The sequence below is a fragment of the Zingiber officinale genome, chromosome 3A, assembly GCF_018446385.1.
Source record: "Zingiber officinale cultivar Zhangliang chromosome 3A, Zo_v1.1, whole genome shotgun sequence".
NCBI classification, from domain to species: Eukaryota; Viridiplantae; Streptophyta; class Magnoliopsida; order Zingiberales; family Zingiberaceae; genus Zingiber; species Zingiber officinale.
Window position 1 is genome coordinate 126,738,385 of NC_055990.1, and position 25,625 is coordinate 126,764,009.

Sequence of the window (25,625 nt, forward strand, 5' to 3'; positions counted from 1 at the left end):
TGTATTAGTTGCTCATTTTTGAGTTTATAATTATTATGATAGTGCTACTAATCTTAGTTGGAATAAGGAAAGATTTTTTTTTTTATAGACGATGCGTCCTCTGGGCGGCTCCGCTGCTGCACCAACAAGTGGTATCAAAGCCCAACCATCTCAGAAGGTCTAACCGCCGACTGAAGTATCAAGATCAAGATGATGGTAGGTAAAAGCATTCACCCACCAAAGTTCGAGGGAAACTTCGCACAATGAAAATGCCGGATGGAGGTATTCTTCAAAACAGATTTCAAAATTCTATTAATAATGAAATATGATTTTATAGTTCTAAAAGATAAAGAAGAATATCAGTGGATGAAGAAGGAACAAACCAACTTCGTGGTGAACGGTAAAGCAGAATTCCATCTTCTCAACGTTCTTCCACCCCAGGAGGTCAATCAAATCGGCAACTACAACTCCGTCAAAGATCTTTAGGAGAAGTTTCTAAAACTTCACGAAGGCACCTCAGAAGCAAAGTTAGTAAGGCGAGACATTCTCCAAACCTAGCTAACAAACTTGAAGATGAACAATGGAGAAAAGGTAGCACAACTCCAAGCACGAATCAAGGAACTAATTACTCAGTTAAACAATCTCGGAGAATCGGTAACAAATTGAGATTTAATCTGGTATGCGCTCAGCGCCTTCCCGAGAACTTCAAAATGGGCGTCCTTAGTTGATGCATACTACATCTCTAAGGATCTTGAGGTAAGTACACTTGAGAATTTGTTTTCCATTTTTGAACTTCACGAATCTCGAATTACAGATCCTAAAGAAATAGAAAAGACAAATCTCAATGTTGCCCTAAAAGTAAGGACGGAAGATCAAGACTCCGAAGCATCCATCGATGAAGTCAAAGTGACTCTTTTGGTAAGAAAGTTCAATAAATTTATTAAATCTAATAAATTTAAATCGCAGACGATAAAGCATCTTCGAAATAGAAGGATCATCTGATGCTACAATTGCAACGAAGAAGGGCACATCAAAGATGAATGCCCAAAACTAAAGAACAAAGATAAGGAAAAGAATAAGAAGCCAACTTGGACCAAGCATAATCTCAAAGCCACGTGGGATGAGTCGTCATCCTCCCAATATGAAATCGAAGCATACGCTGAACTAGCCTTAACAACAATCCATCAAGAAGAAGATGAGACCAGCATAGATGAAGGGGGAGGATCATCGGAAGAAAGCAGTGATGAAGGAGGTGTTGGAGCAATCCCGATGGTCCGCGGGACCATGTGTTTTGGTGTTTGGGCAAAGAGTTTAAGTTAGGTTCACCCTTGTATTTGATATGTGTATTTGAGTTGTGCAAGTTTGCAAGATACACATGTGACTCAGGTTGATGGCTTCGGGTCCGGTGAAGGATGGAGCATCCGAGGGACCGTGGACAAGACAGCGAGAATAAGGGTCGAGGGAAGCGACTTCGAGGCATACGCGAAGGATGGCATTGGGGACGAACCGCGGGCTTGAATGCATCCGAGGGACGAGAGCCAAAGGAAGTAGGCATGAAGGCAAGAGGTCAAAGCTGCAAATGAAGCGTCAAATGAGTCATAAGGGTGAGGGTACGAGTACATGAGATATTGTACTCGGAGTAAAATCCTAGTTTTAGGGTTTTACTGTAGCAGTACTGTAGCGCTACAGTAACAGCACTGTAGCAGTCGACTGCATGTTTTAGCAGTCGACTGGGGCAATCGACTAGCAACGAACAGAATGTCTTTGTTCGCTCGGTTAGTGTGGAATCGAGCCGTTGGGATGTAACGGTCGAATTTACACAGAGGGCAGTCGACTGCATGTTTTAGCAGTCGACTGGTAGGCAGGGTTTTCCAACCCGTGGCCTATATAACCAAGCCTTGGGAGCTTGGTTGAGGTTGACGAAATAGAGGTGGTTAGCCCTTATTAGTAGTCTACTTGTGCCCTACCTTGTAAAGAGTCCTTGGTGAGAGTTGTGGTGAGGTTTCTCTACCCACAAGGAGCTACGTGAGCTAGCCGGAGGTCTTCGGGGGAGTAATCCACCGACGGATAGGGATCGTCCACCTTACGGACAGCCGTGGAGTAGGAGCTTTATCTCCGAACCACATAAATCGGCGTGTGTTGGTTTGCTTGCTCTTTCTTGTTCTTTGTATTTGTATTTAGCTTTCGTATTTGTGTTTGTATTATTTGTATTCCGCTGCGCAACTAACAAATACGTAGAAAGCGATCGATTTGGGAGCGCCGTCTATCCAACCCCCCTTCAAGTTGGCCACCGATCCTCCAACAAGTGGTATCAGAGCGAGGACGCTCTCCGTTGGACTAACCACCAAGGAAGCACAAGATGACCGGCTTAATTGAACCGCCAAAGTTTGAAGGTGGAGACTTATGGGACATCACATATTGGATGATGAAGATGGAGGTGTCCTTCAATACGGATTGGGACACCATGATGGTGGTAAAGGAACCGTTCGAAGTCCCAAAGGACAAGAAGGGAAAGAAGCTCCGACCACAACATTGGACGGAGGAGCAAACCACACGATCAAAGGCAAACGACAAGGTAATATCTATATTAATTGATATTTTACCTAATGACGTAATGAGCCTTATAGGTAAATACGAGAATGCTCACGATTTTTGGAGCAAGATAAAGAAGGCTCAATGGGAAGAACCTATGCCTACACAAGAAGAAGAAAAATCCGAAGAAACGGATGAAAAAGCTCAAGTAGAGAAGGATCAATCGGATGTGGAGACCAATTCAACATCAAAAGAAGAAGAAGAAGTGAATTTGGTCACATTTGAGGAAAAGGATGAAGAAAGGTCATCCACAAGTGTGGATGAGGAAGATATAGCATCTACATCCTCAAAGGTTGAAGAAGAATCCAAGACAAGTGAAGAACAATAAGAAGAAGTCTTGGAAATCAACCTAGCAAGCACCTCCACCGAAGTGAAGTCAAAAGACCATATAATATGCTTCGGGTGCAATGAGAAGGGACACTACAAGAATAGATGTCCTATGGGTAAGAAGAAGGTAAATCCTAAAACCAATCAAATTATTTTAAATTCTAATGTGGGTTGTAGGAATGAAGAAGTCCAAAAGAAGAAGATGCGCATCATATGCTTCATATGTGGAGAGAATGGTCACTACCACACCAAATGCCCCAAAAAGGGGGAAATCAAGAAGCTTGCGAAATTGAAAAGATGGGAGAAAGAGAAGAAGAAGAAAAGCTTAAGTAAGGGGGAGCTTCAAGGGTAAGGGAGGTATATCCTAACTTGAAGGTTAATTCAAATTTAAATTCTTATACTCCCATGCATGCTAAAAATAAGTGTTATTATTTGCCCATGCATAACTTCGGTTTTAGATATCATGATAGAAGTAGGGTTAAGGTAGACCATAACCCTAGGAGACCAATGCATGATAAATCTAGAAATGAAAGACCTAAGGACACCCAAGGCATTAATTCGAAGAAGGGGAGACATATGCCTAGGAAGAGTAGGTCTAGGAATGTCCATTGTGGACATGTTGATTCTAGGTTTAGGAACCTAGAAAGGGAAAATCAAGCTTTGAAGGCAAAGCTTGATAAGTTGGAGAGAACCCTAGAAAGATTCAATGTTGGATCTAAGGGTTTATGTATGGTGTTGAGTAGCCAAAGACCCAACAATGATAGATCGGGTTTGGGATACCGATCTAATGTCTCCAATGCTAAGGGAAAGTCTTATGCTAGGGTTGTATATGACTATAGTAAGGAGAAGTCAATAAATGGCAAGAAAAAGTCATTTAAAGGTAAGGAGAAATTAACCAAGGACAAGGTGTCCAAGGTTAAGAAAGTTAGGTTTGTAGGCCAAGTGTCACCGGAGGTGCACCGATGTGGCCTAACCATTGTGGATGAGTCACCTAGGGAGGTGGCTAAGGCTAAGAGCTTTAGGGGGAGCTCAAAGAGTCAAGTTGGGACCCGGCAAATGGATCTCAAGTGGATTCTACTTGGGAGTTTAGATTGGGTCATGGAATGTCCAAGTGGTTTGGAGACGGACTTGAGTCTCAAACCTAGGGTTGTTGCACAATTGGGTTGTGTTTTATGCAAGAAATATGACATTGGGGTCATATTGCATGATAATTGGTTTTGGATGTATAGATGACATATAAACCAATACTAGGGATGCATTGTGGGTTGACATGGGCAAATACATCAAGAGGAAGTCAAAACTAGGACTTTATGTCAAGGTTTCATTGGAACCATTTAAGCTAGTTTTGAATTTTGTGTCAATCTTGGGATTGGTGATAGATACATTTTTGAATGTATTTTTCCCAAGTAGACATGGGTAAAACAGACCTCTCCACAAAATTTGAGGATTTTTGGAGGTCTGTGGAATTATTGGTGCATTTCTGAAATTGGGTCAGAAATGTTGAAAAAGACTGAAAAACTGTGCCAGTCGACTACTAGTTTTAGCAGTCGACTGCACCAGTCGACTGTATGTTTTAGCAGTCGACTGGCAGGAATGAAAATTGAGCACAGAATGTTTCTGTGTGTTGTTTCGATAAGGGCAGTCGACTGGTACTTCTTGCAGTCGACTGATACCAGTCTGAAATTATTTTCAGCATTAGATTTTGACCAAGTCAACTCATACAGGTGTATGAAATCCATGAGGGATTAATATATGAGTTTAGGGTAAATTTGGATGACAAGTTTTCAACAATTGGGATATTATTGGAGAACTTTTTGGATGTTAGGCAAAGGGGGAAAAGTAACGTTAAGTTGGGAAAACCTTAATGCCTTTGCGTAGGGGGAGCCTTGTAGGTTCTTAAAAAGCCCTGTGGTAAAATCCTAGCTCAATTGGGAGCTTAGGTAAAGGGGGAGCCTTGGAATAGGTCCTTAAAAAGCCTGTGGTAAAATCCTAGCTCAATGGGGAGCATAGGTGTAGGAGGAGCCTTAGGATAGGTTCCAATGCATGATGCATTGTTACGGTGATTGCCAAGTGTTTAGCCTTGGCAACGTAAGTCTATTCGGCGGTGTAAGTCCAAGTGTGTAGCCTTGGCAACGTAAGTCCATTTGTTTTAGCATGTTTATTTGCTATATGTTTTCCCTAACTTAAACGTATTGCCAAACACCAAAAAGAGTGAGATTGTTAGAGCAATCCCGATGGTCCATGAGACCATGTGTTTTGGTGTTTGGGCAAAGGGTTTAAGTTAGGTTCACCATTGTATTTGAGTTGTGCAAGTTTGCAGGATACACATGTGACTCAGGTTGATGGCTTCGGGTCTGGTGAAGGATGGAGCGTCCGAAGGACCCGTGGACAAGGCAGCGAGGACAAGGGCCGAGGGAAGCGACTTCAAGGCATACGCGAAGGATGACATTGGGGACGAGTCGCGGGCTTGAATGCATCCGAGGGACGAAAGCCAAAGGAAGTAGGCTTGAAGGCAAGAGGTCAAAGCTGCAAATGAAGCATCGAATGAGTCATAAGGGTGAGGGTACGAGTGCATGAGAGATTGTACTCGGAGTAAAATCCTAGTTTTAGAGTTTTACTGTAGCAGTACTGTAGCGCTATTGTAGTAGTACTGTAGCAGTATTGTAGCAGTCGACTGCATGTTTTAACAGTCGACTGGCAGCGAACAGAATGTCTCTGTTTGCTTTGTTAGTGTGGAATCGAGTCGTTGGGATGTAACGGTCGAATTTCCACAAAGGGCAGTTGACTGTATGTTTTAGCAGTCGACTGGTAGCCGGGGTTTTCCAACCCGTAGCCTATATAACCAAGCCTTGGGAGCTTGGTTGAGGTTGACGAAATAGAGGTGGTTAACCCCTATTAGTAGTCTACTTGTGCCCTAGCTTGTAAAGAGTCCTTGGTGAGAGTTGCGGTGAGGTTTCTCCACCCACAAGGAGCTACGTGAGCTAGCCGGAGGTCTTCGGGGGAGTAATCCACCGACGGATAGAGATCGTCCACCTTACGGACAGCCGTGGAGTAGGAGCTTTATCTCTGAACCACGTAAATCGGCGTGTGTTGGCTTGCTTGCTCTTTCTTGTTCTTTGTATTTGTATTTGTATTTAGCTTTCGTATTTATGTTTGTATTATTTGTATTCCGCTGCGCAACTAATAAATACGTAGAAAGCGATCAATTTGGGGGCGTCGTCTATCCAACCCCCCTTCAAGTCGGCCACCGATCCTCCAACAGGAGGAACATCAGAACTTAAGGTAAGTGAGGTGTGTGCTCTTTCACCTGAGCATTCTTTTCAGTTTATTAAATCACTTTCAAAAGATTTAATAAAATTAGAAAAAAAGAATTTAAAAAGATAGTTAGATAATTTAAAATCACAAAATGATAATTTAAAATTTTAAATCAAAAGTTTGAATGACCATGCAGACTTGAAATTGAACAGTTGTCAAAAATCAAAGTATGAAAAGTTTAGTAGATTAAATTGGTATATTAGACATTACCAAGAACAACTTAGAAGAATTCCTAGAAGATATATATCCCCCCCAAATTAATTAACCCAATAGGAAGGAACCTATATTGGGTTTTAAAATCTTGTTTAGATTAAACATTTTTTTGAGATTTAAGGTTTTCAGAAAAGCTAAATGTTTAAATTCTTTAAAAGGTTTTGTCTAGAAGTAGTTGATGATCTAATAACCAAGAAGGCCTAGTACCCCTCTACAGTCTGGAAGTCGATTATTCAATTAAATATTTAATTGACAAACTGTTTGCTTGTGAAATTAATTAAGATATTGTTTTAAATTTTTTTAAATTATTTGAAAATCTTCACAAACTTAATAATTGTTTGCAATTTCTTTTACTTATTCTATTAATTCAAATTTTTTTCCCTAAAAATTAATTTCAAAATTTTCTAATTTTTTACCCTCTTTTTAATATGATCAAAGGGGGAGAAATAGGTACAAATTTAAGGAGAGTAGTGGAGTTAGGAGTTTCTCAAAATTCTGAATTTTTGCTAACTCTATTTTTATAAGTCTGAGTTTTAATAAATCAATTTATTTCATACTTAGTGTTGTAATTTTTTTTATTGTAAATTTTATACTTAAAATATTTTATTTTTAAATTTTTTTATCATTGCTTGTTTGTTTTTATCCTAACTTGAACTTGATTTGATACACATCAAAAAGGGGAGATTGTTAGACTCTATGATTATTTTGATGTGATCAACCAAGTTAGGTTAGGTCCTGTTTGGTTTTGATCCCTGTGTCTAAGTGTGCAGGAGCTTAGGAGTACAGAAAGTGGAGCAGAAGACGCAGCTAGCAAGAAGGATGTCACGGGGGGTTTGGTGCATCCAAGGGACGAAAAGACTGCGGAAGAGTACACCAATGGACAAGAAGAACGTACGTGGCATTCAAAGGATGAGAAGTGGGAGCGGAAGCCTGCTCGAGGAGAAGACCATAAATTCAGTTCGGGTGAGTCATATTTCGCTTCACCGCAATCATCCAGGTGATCGGAGCAGTAGGAGAGCAAAAGGAGTTGGGCAAGCTAGCTGGAGGGGCCCTCAACAGAGGTTGAAGGCACCTCCGAGGTGCCCCATGTGCCTCCGCCATCTTCAGGCGGAGGGCGCCCTCCATAAGCTTGGAGGGCGCCTTCCATAAGCAAGGGAGGTGCCCTCCATTCCTATGGAGGGCGCCCTCGACCTGACCAAAGTAGCCGTTAGTAGTGGATAAAGCTTTATCCGCTATTGTCTTACTGGAGGTGCCCTCCATCCACCTTGGAGACGCTCTCAAGCTACGGATAGAATTTTCAGGAGCTATAAAAAGGCCCATGGAGCTAGAAAATAACACAACAACTGTTGTAATCAATTTCCTAGTATTTTTTGAGCTTTTTATAAATTGTAAGAGGCTTCTTCGCCTATGAAGGAGAAATTTCTAGTAGAGATTTGCAACTTCCTTGGATTAACAACCACCTAGGTTGTTAGCAAGTTAAATTTATTAGTCTCTTTTAATTGTATTAGTTGTTCATTTTTGAGTTTGTAATTATTGTGATAGTACTACTAATCTTAGTTGGAATAAGGAAAGGTTTTGTTTTTTTTTTATAGACGTTGCGCCCTCTAGCTGATCCCGTCGTTGTACCAACACATTTTTGTAAAACGATGAAGAGATTGAGAGAGATGTCTTACATAGAATACAAACAAAATGATTGAAATGGAGGGGAGCATCGAGTGTTTTATTTGACCGTAAAGTACCTCTTAAACTTAAAGGTAAGTTTTATAAAATCACAGTTGGACTTGTTATGTTATATGGAGTTGAATGTTGGGATATGACTCAAGCATATGAGCAAAAGATGAAAGTTGCAGAAATAAGAATATTAAGGTGGATGTGTGAAAATACGAGGATGGACAAAATAAGAAATGAGAGCATTAGAGAGAAAGTCGGAGTTACAATTATTGAGGAAAAATTTCAAGAGATATGTTTAAGATGATACAGATATGTACTTAGATGACCAATAAATGCTCCAGTTAGGCTATGTGAAACTATGATAAACATGCATATCAAACGAGAAAGAGGAAGATCAAAAAAGACTTGATTAGTAATAATAAAATAAGATAAAATTTATTTAAATATAGATGATGATATAATAGGAGATAATGTTCAATGGCGTAAAATGATTCATACAGCCGACGTCATCTACTGGGAAAAGATTTAGTTGTTGTTATTGTTGTACATTTGTTTGTTCTTTATGATGTGCATTGTCAATAATTGCAAGTTCATTTGTTACCTCATCTAGACACAAATGGATTGTTAAATTACTTGCTTACTGGGTCATCATTTTACTCTTCCATTGAGAGCTCCTCTATATTGGAAAGTTTTGCAGTGCAGAGTCTACCAGTAGTGGGTATTTTATCTAATGGTTGTAAATTGAAGAACTCTAGTTACTCCTTCTTTCTTAATTATAATTTAATAATTTTCTTCCTCGTAGATGAATGTGGAAAGAAATTAAAAGTGAGATTTTTATTTTGTCAAGAAGGATACTCATATGTTTATAAGAAGATGTAATATTACTAGAAAGATTCAATCCAAGAAACAAGATATGTTGGAACTATTAATTATATCTAGTATGTAGGGGTTTTACTTTTATATAGATTTAACATAGATTCAACGTTTGTGGAATATGTCTATATATTTTCTGTTTGAATTGTATGACATATTTCTGATTCAATAATAAGAAGATTGATCCGTTATACTTTCATGATATTTTAATTGGTGTATTTAATTAAGTAATTCGTTGTGTAAATATAATAGACAACAGTTTTGTAAATAAATTTATCTTTTACTAAAAAGTTATATTTTAAGAAAGACAATACTTTTTAAGCGTTATAAAAATATTTGTAAAAAACAATAATACTTTTTAAACATGATAAAAATGTTGTCTTAAAAAATAATAACATTTTTTAAACATTATAAAAGTGTTATCTTCCGAGAAAAAAATAATATTTTTTGAGCATTATTTTTTAATAAACTTTTAACAATAGTAGTTTTAATAATACGTTTTCAATCGTATAGACAATGCATAAAAAAATAATCTTTCAATTTTTTTTTTCTTGCGGTGTAGCTTTGAATATATCAATGTCATGTAGTTTTGAATATTAAGAATCATAAACTAAAGTTCTAGACATTCATAATCATACAGCGTGATTCTATATATTGTTTCTAAAGCACATATTTAAAGTATATGAATATATGAAATTATGATACATAGATATACATGACCGTGACCGTAACCGTTGTATATGACTATATTAATTGATATTTGTAAAATTTTAAAAATACATCTGTAACAACTTAACATATTATATAATACACTTATTTGTTAATAGATTAATATATTAAAACATGACAAATACTAATACAAAATAATTTATAAAATTGTAATATAATAAATAATAATACGATAATTTCATTATAAAATTAGAATTATAAAATATTTTAAATTAAAATTAAAATTCAATATTAAGTCAATCCAAATATTAAAAAACAGATCAGAAATCATCTGACAAACAAGCCCTATCTGCCAATCAGTCCACTACTATTTTGCTGATTGCCAGCCAACTTCATCCACTTTCGTTATCCAGTTTATTACCCTGCATTCCACGTGTCCAACCAAATGCTCCCACTATCCTCCAGAACCTTCCCAATTCATAACTTAATTGACTCAAATTTAAGCGACTTTTTTCAAGTACCCCTTCATTGTTTTTCAATTACCACTTACACCTCAAATATTAAGGGACGAAATTCGATACATCTGAATATACCTTCCCTTATATTTTATGATCATTCATGATTTATCTATTTTATATATATCTAAAAATGAATTAGTAAAACACTAAGATAAATAAATCATCTTTTACCATATTAAAAATTGATATCTAGTACGCTTCTCCAATAATTAAATAAATTTTTAATACATGTGGTAGTATGTTAATTAATGGACAAGAAGCCTGATTGTGTTGAGAAAGAGAAAAATATGGTATATAGTAATAAATAAATTAATTCATGAGATTTGTCAAGAGTCAAAGCTTTGGAACAAATTACTTGAAAGTGTGAGAGTTTTATGCAAATACATGAAAGAAGTATGGGTAATGTGTAATTTGTGGATGTGAATATTATTGGCTCGACACTGAGTGTTTTTGCTTCTTCGCTTTGTTCTCGCGTCTTGTTCGTTTGTCGGCGTCGATGGACTACTCATTGCTGAGCTCGCTGGTGAGGGCGGTGCTGCCGTCGCAGGAGCGCAAGAAGAAAGAGCTCCCGCCGGAGGCAGAGGCGTCAGGGCACCCGGAGGTGGGAGAGGGAGGCGGCGGATGGGATGACGACGACCCGGGGTGGGCCACCGTGGGCTTGTCGGTGGTCCGCATCGTGGCCTGCTTCGTGACGATGATGGCGACGACGATCGTGTGGGCGCTGATAATGTTCCTGTTGTTTCCGTGGCCATACGAGAGGATCCGGCAGGGCAACCTCTGGGGCCACCTCACCGGCCGCCTCATGGTAACCATTCAAGGAATTTACAATTTACGCCTTGTCTTCTGGTTCGAGAATCTTTACCTTTAGAATTCAAGAACAGTTTCTTAAGGCTTTCTGCTAACATACGGTAGAAGTAAAAAGTCTGGCAACGGAGAGACAAAGTGTTGGAATTTTGATGTATCTAGGATGAGAAAAAGGAAAGTAGGAGAGACTTTGTAAGAAAGTATGAGAATGGGAGAGAGACTTTATGAAGAGGAATGTTTATTACATATTATTCTTTATCATATAAGGTTCCTATTTAGACATTTATATTTATGCTTCCACATCCTTCTACAAATAATACATCACATCAATAAACACAAGATAATTAGATTTTATTCTTTTCTATACTAATGACTCTTGTCCTAAAAGTTTTATTGAACTTAGTAAGATAATTGAACTTTGCTTAGTTAATGAAAAGTCACATGAAGTCAAATTGATTTTGACAACTTTCTTGCATGGTTGATGATGTCAAATTATTCTTGGCATTGTTCTTGCATAGTTGAAGAAGTCAATTTATCTTTGGAATAAATTTACATGACAACATTTGCCCCCTTAAACTTGTTCTTCCTTGAACTCCCAGCAAATTCCTTAAGTATTAGAAAGCTTCCACTTCTAGAGGCTTTATAAATATATCAGCTACTTGATCAGTTGACTTGAGCAATTCTATTTCTTTTGATTTAATATACTTCCTCATGAAATGAAAGCAAGTATCGATATGCTTGGATCTTCCATGATGAATTGGATTTTTGCCTAAACCAATTGCTAATTTATTATCCGCATAGATCGTGGTTGTCGCTTCTTGTTGCAATCAAAGATCCTGAAGTAATCTCTTTAGCCAAATAGCATGAGAAACACAAGAGGCTGCAACAATATACTCAACTTCACAAGTTGATAGAATAACAATTGATTGGTTTTTTAAAGACCAAGTGAATGCAACATTACCAAGATAAAACACGTATCCAATAGTGTTCTTGTGATCATTATAACTTCCAGCCCAATCATTATCACTGAAATAAAAAAAAAAACTCCATATCTTTCGTTGATGAATAGAGAATCCCATAATCAATTGTCCCCCTTGATATATCAAGGAATTCTCTTAGTTGCATATAAGTGAGAAGTTTTTAAAATTTCCATATACCTGCTTACCAAACAAACTCCAAATAATATATCAAGTCTTGTACATGTTAGATACTTGCGGCAACCCATAAGACTCTTGTAATAAGTTAGATTCACAAGTTTGTTTTCTCCTTCTTTAGTCATTCTAATGTCATATTCAATGGGCATATCCATAGTATAGCAATCTTCCATTGAGAATTTCTTCAAAATCTCTTTGACGTATTTTTCTCGTGATATAAAGATTTCCTCTTCTCTTTGTTGTATTTCAATGCCAAGGAAGTATCTCATCAATCCTAGATCTGTCATCTCAAACTCCTCCATTAATTGCTTGAATTCTCTAATCATGTAGATATTATTTCCTATAAAAATTAAATCATCCACATAAAGACATATATCTCCATATGAATTCTTCTTCAAGTATAAGAATGCTCAGAGGGACACTTTGTGAAGCCTTCTTTTATAAAATGCTCATCAATTCTTGAGTTCCAGACTCTAAGGGCTTACTTGAGTCTATAAATAGTTTTCTTTAATTTGTATATGCTTTCTTCTTGCCCTTCGACGATAAAACCTATTGTTTGCTCGATATAGGCTTCTTCTTCAAGATTTACATTTAAGAAAATAGATTTTACGTTCATTTGATATATCTTCCATCTTCTTTGAGTTGTAAGACAGATGAGTAGTCTTACTGTTTCAAGCTAGGCTACTAGCGCGAAGACTTTTTCATAGTCAATCCTATATTTTTGCTTGTATCTTTTAGCAACAACCTTGCTTTGTGCCTTTCAACTTCTCCTTTTTACGTTTGTCTTTGTTTTAAACACCTATTTGACTTGAATAGCTTTGTGTCTTTGTGGAAGTGAAATGAGCTCCCATGTATTATTATTTTGTAGTACAAATCTTTGCTTCCATTACTTTTCTCCACTTTGCATCCTTGGAGGCTTCTTCATAAGTTATACAATCATATCCTACAAATAGACACAAATTATTAAGAGCAAAGTCGGCATCAATCACTCGGCTGAAGTCATATACGTCTTGGATGCTCTTCATCTTTTTCACAATTGGACTGATTAGATCATCACTTTCTGACTAAGTATCAACTTGTTGGGGTGATGATTCTTCTTCACTCTCTCCTTGCATGTCTTTCTTCTCTCTATAATCTTCTTCAAATGAGATTTGCTTCATGTTATCATTATTGTTGTTGTTCCAATTTTATGCGTGTTTTTTATCAAATTCCACATCTCTTGTTACCACGAGCTTTTGTACAGTTTGTACTTGCTAGCATTCTCACAATAGCCCATGAGAATACACTTTTGACTCTTATCTTCAAGTTTTGTCCGCTTCTCTTCTTATACTTTTGCATATGCTATACTCCCAAAAATACGAAGATGATCCACTCTTGGTTTGTGTAAATTCCAAGCTTCCTCTAGGGTGATATCTCTAATTCCAAGCATGTTCAATAGATATACATCACAAGCAGCAATATCTTCCCAAAATTTTTGGGGACATTTTTCTCTTTCAACATATATTGAACCATATTTAGAATAGTTCACTTTTTTTTTTCTTTTTGAAACATCATTTTGTTGTGGTGTTTAGGGCATTGAGTTGATCATTTTCCTTACAAAAATTTTCAAACTCCAATGAGATGTACTCACCTCCTCGATCAGCTCGTAGACATGTTATCTGATTTCCACTTTTTGTTTCAACCAAATATTTAAATTACTTAAATTTGGTGAAAACTTATTTCTTCTCTTTTAGTATATATACCCAGGTTTTATTGGTGCAATCGACTCTAGAGTTTTGATGTTTGGTTGACAATATGTTTAATAGAGTCTAGTCAGGTCAAGGTTGACCGGATGACTAGCAAGGGTAGGGTGAGAAGTCTATTGAGTGACTAGTCCTAACTGTGGTTAGGCAAGGAAAGTCCTAGTCGCGGCTAAGCAAGAGAAATCTTGGTAGATTGTGAAAACCAGGTAGGATTCGGTTGGTCTGAGGACCCGATATCGAATCCCTAGTGGACCGATACGATGTTGAGTCCTAGTGAGTGAAGGCAGGTGGTGAAAACCCTAGGTGGAGATAACCCTAGGTCCTAGTGAGCGAAACCAGGTAGTAAAACCCTAAGGGGAGGTAACCCTAGGTCTTGACGAGTGAAGCCAGATGATGAAAACCCTAGGGGGAGGTAAGCTTAGGTAACGAGAAGTCTTGGAGGATTGAACTCCAAGCAAGGTTGATCAAAAGGTTTCCAGTCGACCGCGCACGATCAACTGGACCAGCGGATCTTGGTAAATCTAAGTTTAGTTTTACCATAGTATTTTTCATTACTATTATTGTTGTTAGCTAATTTAGTATTGTAGGAAAAGTCTTACTGGATCAAGCTATCAAACGCTAAGTAGAGAAAGTCCAAACAAATCTGGAGGACCAAATGTTTGACAGGTAGACTAAGATAATCAACTGGGGTGGAGCGATGGGGAGGTCATGTACCATAAAGGAATGAACCCTAGGTCGCTGATCCAACTAAAGAAACTAGGAGATTTTCAACTTGAGATCAAGATAGGTCTTACTGTCTTTTTCTTACTCATGTAACATTATATTACTGTACTAATTCTGTTTTGCAGGAATATTGTTGTTATCTTGAACTAACTCTATCTTACAGAAACTGAAAGGACCAGTCTACCGAACAAGAGGGATTGGTCGACCGAACCAAGCTAACATGGCACAGAGTTCAGATTGAGCAAAGCACATTTGGTATTCAAGGTGGATCGGTCAACTGAATCCAGGAATCGATCGACTGAACCAAGTTTAGTAAGCATAGTGGTAGATTCGAATCTCAACAAAGTAGGAACTTTCAGGGATCTGTCGACAGATTAAGGTGATCAGTCGACCATTCAAGTAATACTCTTAATTACATGAAGATCGGATCTCGACGAAGAAGGAAGGCTCGCCTATCAGGCTATCGATAGGGTGATCGGTCAGCTAAAAGGATCAATTGACTGAACCCTTTTTCAGTCGACAAAATGAAGCCTATAAAAGGACCTTGAGATCAGCATCAACAAGATGAACTTCTATGCAATCTTCCGATCATCTTTCTGTTGTTTGTGTTATTGCTTTACACTTCAACCCTATGATGCCAAAAAACTCCAACGCTCTTCATCTTGTGTTTCATTGTCGGTATATTTACTTTAGCTTGCATATTATTTTGTAAACTCCATTATATGAATTACCTCTTTTACGAAGATTTCAGAAAGAGGAGTTTTAATGAATTGCCCAACAGTGCGATCAAAGATTGCGGATCTTGGAGTAAGAGTCGACATAAACTCCGAACCAAGTGGTAACCACCTGAGTCACTTGTATTTCTTTTGTTATTGTATTCCGTTGTTTATTCTCATTCGCTTTCATGATAAAAGAAAAGATTTTCAATGAGTGATATTCACCCCCTTTCCTCTGTCGCGTTTTTGATCCTTCAGGTTTTTCCACTATAATCATCAGTGAAAGTCAAAAAATAATGTTTTCACTAGAAGAGATAGGTTTGATGGTTCCACGAATATCAAAGTGCACAAGTTCAAGTTGTGAAGATGCTCACCTCAAATTGTACTTTTTGAATGACTTCCTCTGTTGCTTTCATACAACACATATTTCACATAGATGGTTCAATCTTTTGCAATCCAAATACCATGTCATTTTTTAAAAGTGGCTTTAATACCTCAAAATTTAGATGCCCATATTGAAGATGCCAAAGAGGGGAACTATCCATAGTGCTTGCCTTGAAGCAATTCTCTTTATTGATACTTAACTTCAGTGAAAACATTCTATTCTTGGCCATTGTGACATGAGTAATAAGATTATTAATCTTATCACGAATACTAAAAGTCAAGTCCATTTGTATATTATTTGTTCAATAGTTGACCAATACTCAAAAGGTTATTTTTTTATATCGGGAACATAATAAACATCTGAGATGCATACCTTCTTTCCATTTTGCAATTCAAATAAAATGTCACCTTTTCTTTTAATTGACATTTGTGAGAGATCTCCGAAGGTGATATTGCCTATTGGCATCTCATCAAGCTTTGTGAACAACTCCTTTCTCCCATACATATGGTTTGATGTGCCTGTGTCTAGGAACCATGTAATATGTTGGATAGATTCTGGCCCATCACATGCCATCAACAATATTAGTCCTTCATTGTCCACCTCCTTATTAACAAAGTTCACTTTTTCTTCTACATTTTAGTGTTATACCAACATTCATTATAGTGATGATCATACTTCTTGCAAATGTGACATTGAGATTTAGTTTCATCATACCTCCATTCAGTGTTCCTACCTCGTCCACGGCTTTGACCTTGGCTTCCACCATAGCCTCTTCCATGTCCTTTTTTATTATCTTAATTTTCAATTTTTTGATTTGATTGTACCAATTTGAGTTAGAAGTACGACCATCTCTTCCCTTCCATGTAGAAGCCCTTCGTCTGTTCATTCTGCTTGAATGATAATTTGGCTAGGAGTGCTTGCTCGAAAGTTCTTCTTTCACTTTTCTTCAATATTCTTTGTTCATATACTTAGAAGGGATCCCATAAGCTCTTCTACAGTCATCACCTCTAAATCTTTTGATTCCTCGATCGCTATAGCTATGAAATCAAACTTTGAGTCTAAACACCTTAAGATATTTTCAACGACTTGGACATCTTTTAGCTCCTTGCCATGTCTTTTTATTTGATGAACAATGGAGATAACTTGGGTTAAATAATCAGAAATTATTTCTGAAGCCTCTTATTGTAGTGCTTCAAATTGAGCTGGTAGAGTTTCTAGGCGAATCTTCTTTACTTTATCTACTCCATCATATGCTATCTTAAATGTCTCCCAAGTATCTTGTGACATTGTTGCTAGAGCAATCAACTCAAAAGCGGCTTCATCTACTCCTTGATAGATAGTGAATAAGGTTATCTCTTTTCTTCATCGTCTTAAGAGTTTGCTCAATCCCATCGCTTGTTTTGGCTATAGTATAGCCGGTCTCCACAAGGTCTCGTACATTGAGGGAACCTAATAGAGCCTCCATTTATATACTTCATAATTTGTAGTTGTCTTTAGTTAACTTTGGCACTTGAAGGGAGCTCGTCGAAGTCATTGGTGTATATGACTCTGATTATAGATTTGTTAGAATTTTGATGGATCTAGGATGAGGAAACAAGAATGTAAAAGAGACTTTGTAAGAAAGTATGCGGATAGGAGAGAGACTCTATGAAGAGGAATGTTTACTATATGTTATTCTTCATCATACAATGCCCCTATTTATACATTTAGATTCATGCTTCCACATCCTTCTACAATTAATACATTATATTATTAAACACAAGACAATTTGATTTTGTTCTTTTCTATACTAAAGACTCTTGTCATAAAGAGTTTCATTGAACTTAGTAAGATAATTAAACTTTGCTTAGTTGATGAAAAGTCACATGAAGTCAAATTGATTTTGATAACTTCCTTGCATGGTTGATGAAGTCAAGTTGTTCTTGACATTGTTCTTGCATAGTTGAAGAAGTTATTTGTCTTTGGAATAAGTTTACATGCCAATACAGTAATGTGCTGGAAATCAATCTTAAATTATTTTATGTAATTGCAATCTTTAGATATTGTTCGTTTCCTTAACATAAGGGATGTTCTCTTATTTCTAAGTCTACTTGACAAGTACTGTAATTCTACTTGTTGCAGATGTGGATTTTAGGGAATCCCATTATCGTTGAAGGGTCTGAATTCTCCAACACAAGGGCTATCTACATCTGCAATCATGCATCGCCGATTGACATTTTTCTTGTCATGTGGCTGACCCCAACTGGAACTGTTGGCATAGCCAAAAAAGAGGTACATTACAAGCTGTTTCTAACTGCCATCGGGACAAAATAGATATGATATTCCTTCTTCTTCAGATCATTTGGTATCCACTATTTGGCCAACTTTATGTGTTGGCAAACCATCTCCGAATTGATCGATCAAACCCAGCTGCAGCTATTCAATCATTGAACGAGGTTGTTGGTTTGTCCACTTAACTAATAGTTTGGTACTTCCTTGAAACAAATAAATGTTGTTTTGCTGATGTGTATTTTGTTCCAAGATTGCTAGTGACATTATGAAAAACAACTTGTCGCTGATCATTTTCCCAGAAGGCACCCGCTCGAGATCAGGGAGGCTTCTTCCATTTAAGAAGGTAAACAACACTTCCATGGAACCAACAAAGGTCCATGGCATTTAGTCCCAACTATTTGGAACCAAGTACATCAACTTTATCTCTCCATTGAAATTAGACAGTAATATCTTGATCTTCCACTTGAGCCATGAGCAAAATATGAGCTTCAATGTCTATTTCATCTGCTAATTTGTCAATCTTTCTTCCATATAGGGCTTCATGCACATTGCACTACAAACGCGATTGCCCATCGTGCCAATGGTGTTCACAGGTACACATCTCGCTTGGAAGAACAACAGTTTGAAGGTGAGACCCACACCAATCACAGTGAAGTACCTTCAACCAATAAAAACAGATGATTGGGAAGGAGGAGGGATGAACGAGTATATAGAGTTGATACACAAATTATACGTCCAACACTTGCCGGATTCCCAGAAGCCATTAACATGAGCAAAAACCCAAACAATTATGAAGTGAAGAATCAAGTGCAATCCCGGAATATATTGTAGCAATTAGTTCTGTATGTCATACATTATATAGAGATCTAAAATTATATGGTGAAGCATCGTTGTAAAGTTGTTTCAAAAGTAAATCTGAAGCTTCTTTTAACTTTGTAGTGTCCGTTTATATGGTCTTTCATATTGATATGATTCAATTTGATATATTTTATACAACAATCAATCTTATCCCACTTCGGATAAAGTGATTGTAGTGATATTCAGAACTATAAGAGGCTAGTAGAAAGATATTCACATATGCATTAGAAAGTAGACACTTATTATTTATTTACGAAATTTATAGAATTTATCAAAAGAACATTGGAAAAATATGAATGGAAAAGTGGTGGGGAGAAAGAAACTCAATTGTGAATGAGATATTAGTCATATATTGAGAGTTGAGTGACATTAAGGCTTGTATATAGTCACAACCATGGAAATTGTGGACGTGTACAGGCTTGCAAAAAAGGGTGTAAATTCAAGGTTTGAATTGTACTAAGCCAGATGACTTGTGTGAGTGCTATCTATACGCATCAGGAACGGTCGAGGTGAAATTTACCCTCAGCCGTTTACTACAGCGGAGATATAGAGCTCCTTAGTCATGACCTTGATTAGATACATGCTTGGTTCGCCACAACTGACCCATGCTTGGTAGTGATTGCAGTATGTCATTGCAATAGACATCCATTGTAATCTTGAAGCACTGCCTGCTGCCTAAGGGGACGAATCTATTCTAAGGAAACTGCATTAAAATCAGGCTTCGACATCTCTTTGTTTTGACTAGGCAACCCATTTTGAATTGGTCACTTGGGCGACTTGACATCACGTCTCAACTCGGCACTTGAACACTCAACTCAACCTCCTGATCGGCGAGTTGGCAACTCTGCCAACTCAAACTTAGTGACTCAGTTACTTAGTTGACTCGCACTCAGCGACTCAACTACTCGGTCAACTTAGTAGTCAAGCGACTCGGGGAGCTCGACATTTGGTGACTTGAATGGACGGGCATTCGGCGTCCAGAACGGCAGCTTGGGCATTCGACGTCCCAACTCGACAACCTATTCGCGAGCACTCAGCTTTCCACTTGGACTCTGGAGTGAGTGGAAGCAATCAAGCTTATTGGACCTCCGGCATACGAGATTACTCGGGAGCACTAGGCTTTGTCGAGCGACATCCCACACATGCTTGGACAACCCAACAACTCAACCTAATCAGTCTAAGCTGATAATTTGAGATTATCAGCTCAAGTTATCTTAATCGATAAGACTGAATTTAATTTTTATTCAGTAAATTTCACTTGTAACATTGACAACAATCTCTAACAGATTGTGGATTATTATCCATTAATAGTCTTAAAAAATGATTTTCTTCTATTGAGATGATCACAAAAAGTATTGAGATGTAACATGCTTAACACATGGAATCCACTCTGCTTCGATTGAAAATATTTCAATCAACTTTCTAGAGAAGTTCATTGGATTGAACTTCAAGATATGACATTAGAAGATATTATTTTACCTAACTACACTAAACATGTCTCAATTCTTGATAAAGGAACCTCCCAAGTAGGATAAGGATGTTATTATTAATCAGACCATCAGTACAGTAGAGACATGGAACTATTTTGAGTCCCTATGTTGAAACTATATCCTTAACTACCATGTTGATTCATTATATGTTGTGTATAGCATAAAGAGAACGGTTAAAAAACAATGAAAGTCTTGTTAGAGTGTATACTAAAAGTCTAACTTTTTATATAAATATTTATCTAGAAATAAGAATCACATTGGTTAAATGTCTACATTTATATGCTAAATGTAGTTATTCAATTAATTTATATTGTAGATAACATGGTGTGTGGTGTCACACACGGAAGATCATGTTATCAGTTCCTTATAAGTTATAAATTGTAGCTCACAACCGAGATGGAATGGGACAAACCATTGGAGTGGTTGTAGTGTAATTAGGTATTAGTTTATCTTAATTAATAAATTACACTAGTGCACTCATAGTGTATTGAGCTGGACCATTTAAGGTAAGTTCTTTTTATACTGACTAAATAAAAAAACAAGACCTTTGTTATTATGGAAATGTGTGCTCTTAATCATGATATAATAACAAGCACGTATACTTAATATTCATTTCTTTAATTTATCAAAGGGTGTGATTTAGTTCGATAAATCAATAGGTCTGATAAGTTGGGAAACACTACAACAAAAACTGCAAACGACAACGGATATTATCCGTTGTCGTAGGGTCAAAAATCCGTTGTAACTGAGGGTGTTGTAGAATGTATTGTCCTACGACAACGGTTTTGAATCCGTTGTCTTTGTAGGCATTTGACAACGGTTTTTATCCGTTGTTGTTTATATGCTCAAAATTTATTTATGAAGGATACGTTTTAAAACCGTTGTGGTAGATAATTTCAACAACAAATATAAACCGTTGTGGTAGACCCTTTTTACAACAGATATAAACTGTTGTGGTAGATAATATTTACTCGTTTTATATTTTACAATAGTTATAAACTGTTGTAATATAATTTTAATATGCTTTTACAACTGATAAAACCGTTGTCTTTTATCACTTTTCACAAAAAAAAAAACCGTTGTAGTTTACGTATTTTTTACAACGTTTCTAACCGTTATCTTTAATGTTCATGTTGTAACGTGATAATACCAAACAACAATTATATTTTTAATATAAGCAAACCACCAATACAAAACATACAAAATGAGTTGTATTCATCAAATTTAGTAGTATCAAACCATAAATCACATGTTTTCCATTACTGTTCTTCATATGACTTTTACACATTAGCAAGGCAATTTATAACCTAACAAAGCTCACTCCTTGCATCCAAAATCTCAAGCCTCACGAATTGCCCGAGTTACATCCTGCAAGAGAAAAATTAAACAAAACTTATCAAAGAAAAATATAAAATATAAGAAAAAAGATAATTGTAGTAAGTACTGCTTGAACTATAACTATAGAATAAACATTTCGTATAGCTCTAATACCTGGACATGAGAGAAGGATTTCCAGAATTCCATGACAACACTCAATGTCTACAAAATGGAAGAGAAAATTCTACATAAAATATAAAGCAATTCCAGGACAACACTCAATTCCTGTGGAATAACCGAAAAGTGAATCCAAGAGCAAGGCAGTTCAGCATAGCATCAAGGGAAAACAGCATGGTTCCTTGGTTTAAACAAGTTCAAATGGAGCAGAAGTCTCGAATTGGATTAGTCATTTGAGGAGAAGTGTCTATACATCACTAAAACTAGTAGTACGATGTCACCAAGAACACTTATGAGAAACCGGGATGAAATAGATAAGGATTTGGATATTTGGCCTTAGCATCACCAAATAGCTGCATTGAAGCTTCGAGACTCATCGTTGTAAGATAGTTACATCCTAGTGAAAACTGTTAGATGATAGTTCTCAGAGCCATAAGACTTGTGCTAGAATCATGGACTAGATGGCAGTAAGGCAGATGCCATAGTCCAATAAGCTTCCTAAAACAAACAATAACATGTGAAATGAAGCATTCATAAACAAAAATAGAACAAAAAAGTATGCACATTAAAGCACCTGAATGGCTTGCATACGGTCTGTTGTGACCTCATCTGCAAATAGATCAAGAGCTTTCCCATTCTTTTTTAGTGTAATGAATCCCATTTTATCTTTGAGAGAGAAAGACCTTTCATTTGAAGGACTACAAGGAATTGTTTCAACAAAATGAATGATTGATCATGAATGCCATATAAACACAAAAGTGTGCAAGAAACAATTTTAACAGGAGTCACTACATGTAAGAAAGTTTGATATTGAGGTGAAAGACTTACAATTGGTAAAATTTGTTTGCCATCATGTCATGAATGTTTCTTATAAACTGCACAAGAGAGACAGATTATTCACATTACTTGCATCTTGTGTACTGAATTATAGTAAAACAACAGAACAAAGGACAATGAACATTATAATCATTTCAAAAAATTTATGGGATATAAACTAGACTCCGCATTTTTTAAACTAGTTAATCATATGACACTTATGCAAGTAATATACATGATTAAACTTACACCACAACGATGTTGGAAAAAAAGCAGTACATCTTCTACCTTCAATGCCATGTATGCATCTTCCATGGCACGTCGTCTAAATATGAAGTCAGCTCGTCGTAAGTCGGCCTGGTCAAACTCAAAATGTTTTGAAGAAAATTATACAGTTATAATTAGATGTAAAATAAATATATCAAAAGACACTTTAACAGGGTTGTTATGGTCATCAATAACAACTTCCACAAACTCCATAGTCACACAGTCACGTAATTTCTTCCATTAACTCATAAAAGAAACTATAATCCACACTTGATATCCAATATACATATAATATTATGGACAATAATTAACTTGCAATATTATGAGAAAACAAGCAGAATATTAGCTCAGCAACCAAAACTAAACTATTTCATATATTCCTTGGACGCAATCTACAATGGAGTATGTAGCACATTTCAACAAACACTTTGGTAGCTTGTTAAAGTTTTATTCAGTAACCATTCCTCCAAAAAAAATTTAAAATTATAAAGGTTGGTCATCAGTTTTTTTTTTTTTTTTTTTTTTTTTTTGCCTACATGTTGTGTTTTCCCTCCCTCTTCCACTCTGATTTAATACCCTTCCATTCCTCACATTTAAAAAAGATTTCAAATGGCTGTGAAATACATCTACCCTATCAAGTTTGGTTCAAAACACTTGCCAGATGATTGCTTCATTCTTATGAAGCCACTGTAGTTTCATTCTGAATGGAATTTCCTTTTAGATTGAGAAATAATACAATAATCTTCATTCCAGAATATTGAATATAGAGGATCTTCTTTACAACTCAAAATAAAATTTGATGATGGTTTTTCCAAATAAATAATGAAGGAAAAAGTAGAAAATCACGACTAAAGAAACTGAATAATTGCTGTTAAATACTACAGAAAAAGAGAAACCTCTAAGGCCCCATCACTCCAATGTTGATCTGCTACTCTCTTCAGATCAGATTGAGCCCTGTCCTTCAAGATATGCATGAATAAATCAAGCCATGCAGATAAAAAAGAGATTTTTGGCTAAAATTGGAAAAGCTAAGCTAGAAAACATACAGTGGCTAAATGCTTCAACCGAGCAGCCTTTTCCTTAACACCAAGGTCAATCTTCCTTGTGTCCTCCCTTGCACGAGCTTCCACATTACATAAATGTTAGCACTTCAAAAATATTGAAGGAACTCTAAAGAACAAGTGAAAACTCTGTTATATTCAGATAAAGTATAGACTAAAGAAGATGTTATACCATCAAGCTTAAGAAATCCAAGTCGAAGAACAACAGCATCTTGGCGTGCCCGATCATTTAGTCTTGTTATGCCACTAGTGCATAAAAATTCCATGGAAAAATATCACCAAAGCAAAACAATAATAAACAAGCGAAAAGATGATATCAAAACAAATGGCGACATAGTCAAAAGGTTGCACAGAAATGTAGTCTGACCATACATCTATGACCATTTGAATTAGCAATTTAGTTATGAGTAAGCTAATTAATTAAACTGGAGACTACAAAAGAAGTTTAATTGTAAAAAAAACATGAAAGAAAAAAAAAGAGAATCTAGAGTATACCATATCGATCACATTTCACTCAGAATAACAACAATGAATTATTTCATAGTTTCTTAAAGCCAATGGTCTTTCTCAAAGATGTTGATCCGGTATAATGTGATACATTTGAGAATGAGCTTATAAATCCACTTCGGCCAGTAACTGTTATTTTGCAAGAAATCTTGCCAGCCATATTTGCAACTAGTTGATGCAACTATGCAACTTATTAAGAATTAATTAAACAGAGCGTCAACATTTATCCAATCTTCTGCAGCAAGCTTTCAGGCATATGTTGCTGAACCTTCACACATGCTGATGACCTGAAGAGTGTTAAGTTCCATATGAGCATCTCTATCAAATTATATGGTATGAGTATAAAATCATGTTAATATGTAAATTAGTACATGTAAGCACATACTACATTATCATAATCTGCACATAGCACAGGCTTCTCCTTGAGGAAAAAGGAGCTGCTCTTGGCACAAGTTCCATGCCAACATGCTAACAATCATGAGTTGGAATTACATAAATGTATCTTTTCTCTTTAAAGGAACCCCAAAAATCTCATCAATCCAAGAGAAACTAAAGATATGGGGAAAAAGACAAAGGGAAATTATAAATCGACCCCAAATACATAAAAATACCATCTTTTGATGGCAGACAAGTCGCAAGCCCCAAAATAACACAAATCACGCCGAAAAAGAATGTTGCACGCCCGGATCGTGAACACTGAAGCACAAGGAAAGCAGATCCAGCCCTCCCAGACCAAACATCAGCAGAACTAGGATGAAACCCAAGAAACAAGACAAAAAATGGGAGCAAAGCGCGAGTAAAACCACACCTTGTGTCAAGTTTAGACCTTAAGATCGCTAGACAGGCAGTGAGCAAGGGTTCCAACTCTTACACTACAGTCCACATCTCACCATGGAACATAGAGAGAGTGAAGTGGGGGGATGGGAAAGGGAGAGGGAATGAAAAATTTCTTAGGGTTCGAGAATGCGAACGGGAAACACGGCGCTAAAAAGATTTTCAGAGAGAGGGAAAGCAAAACTGCAGGGGGAAAATGACGAAACGAATAAAGTCAAAGACAACGGTTTTATCAAAACTGTTGTCGTAGCCCCTAAAAACGCGCTTAAAGACAACGGTTTTATAAACCGTTGTAAAAAGTGTTGTTGTTTTAAAAAGAAGTTGCTCAATGACAATAGTTTTCACA

The 25,625-nt window shown here is 36.7% G+C and overlaps 1 protein-coding gene and 1 long non-coding RNA gene across 2 annotated transcripts; one reads left to right on the forward strand and one right to left on the reverse strand.

Moving 5' to 3' along the window:
• Window positions 1–10,489: 10,489 nt before the first annotated feature.
• Window positions 10,490–18,890, forward strand: LOC122052393 (1-acyl-sn-glycerol-3-phosphate acyltransferase-like). Its single transcript, XM_042613889.1, has 5 exons — window positions 10,490–10,962; window positions 17,803–17,952; window positions 18,018–18,116; window positions 18,203–18,295; window positions 18,488–18,890. The coding sequence occupies exons 1-5, from the start codon at window positions 10,654–10,656 to the stop codon at window positions 18,722–18,724; spliced, it is 888 nt and encodes a 295-aa protein (XP_042469823.1). The 5' UTR covers window positions 10,490–10,653; the 3' UTR covers window positions 18,725–18,890.
• A 3,548-nt stretch (window positions 18,891–22,438) lies between these two features.
• LOC122054009 lies at window positions 22,439–23,806 on the reverse strand. The gene is made up of 4 exons (XR_006132507.1): window positions 23,774–23,806; window positions 22,899–22,967; window positions 22,623–22,669; window positions 22,439–22,492 (listed from the first exon to the last, which is right to left on the reverse strand). It is a non-coding gene; the product is annotated as an uncharacterized LOC122054009 (long non-coding RNA).
• Window positions 23,807–25,625: the final 1,819 nt, after the last annotated feature.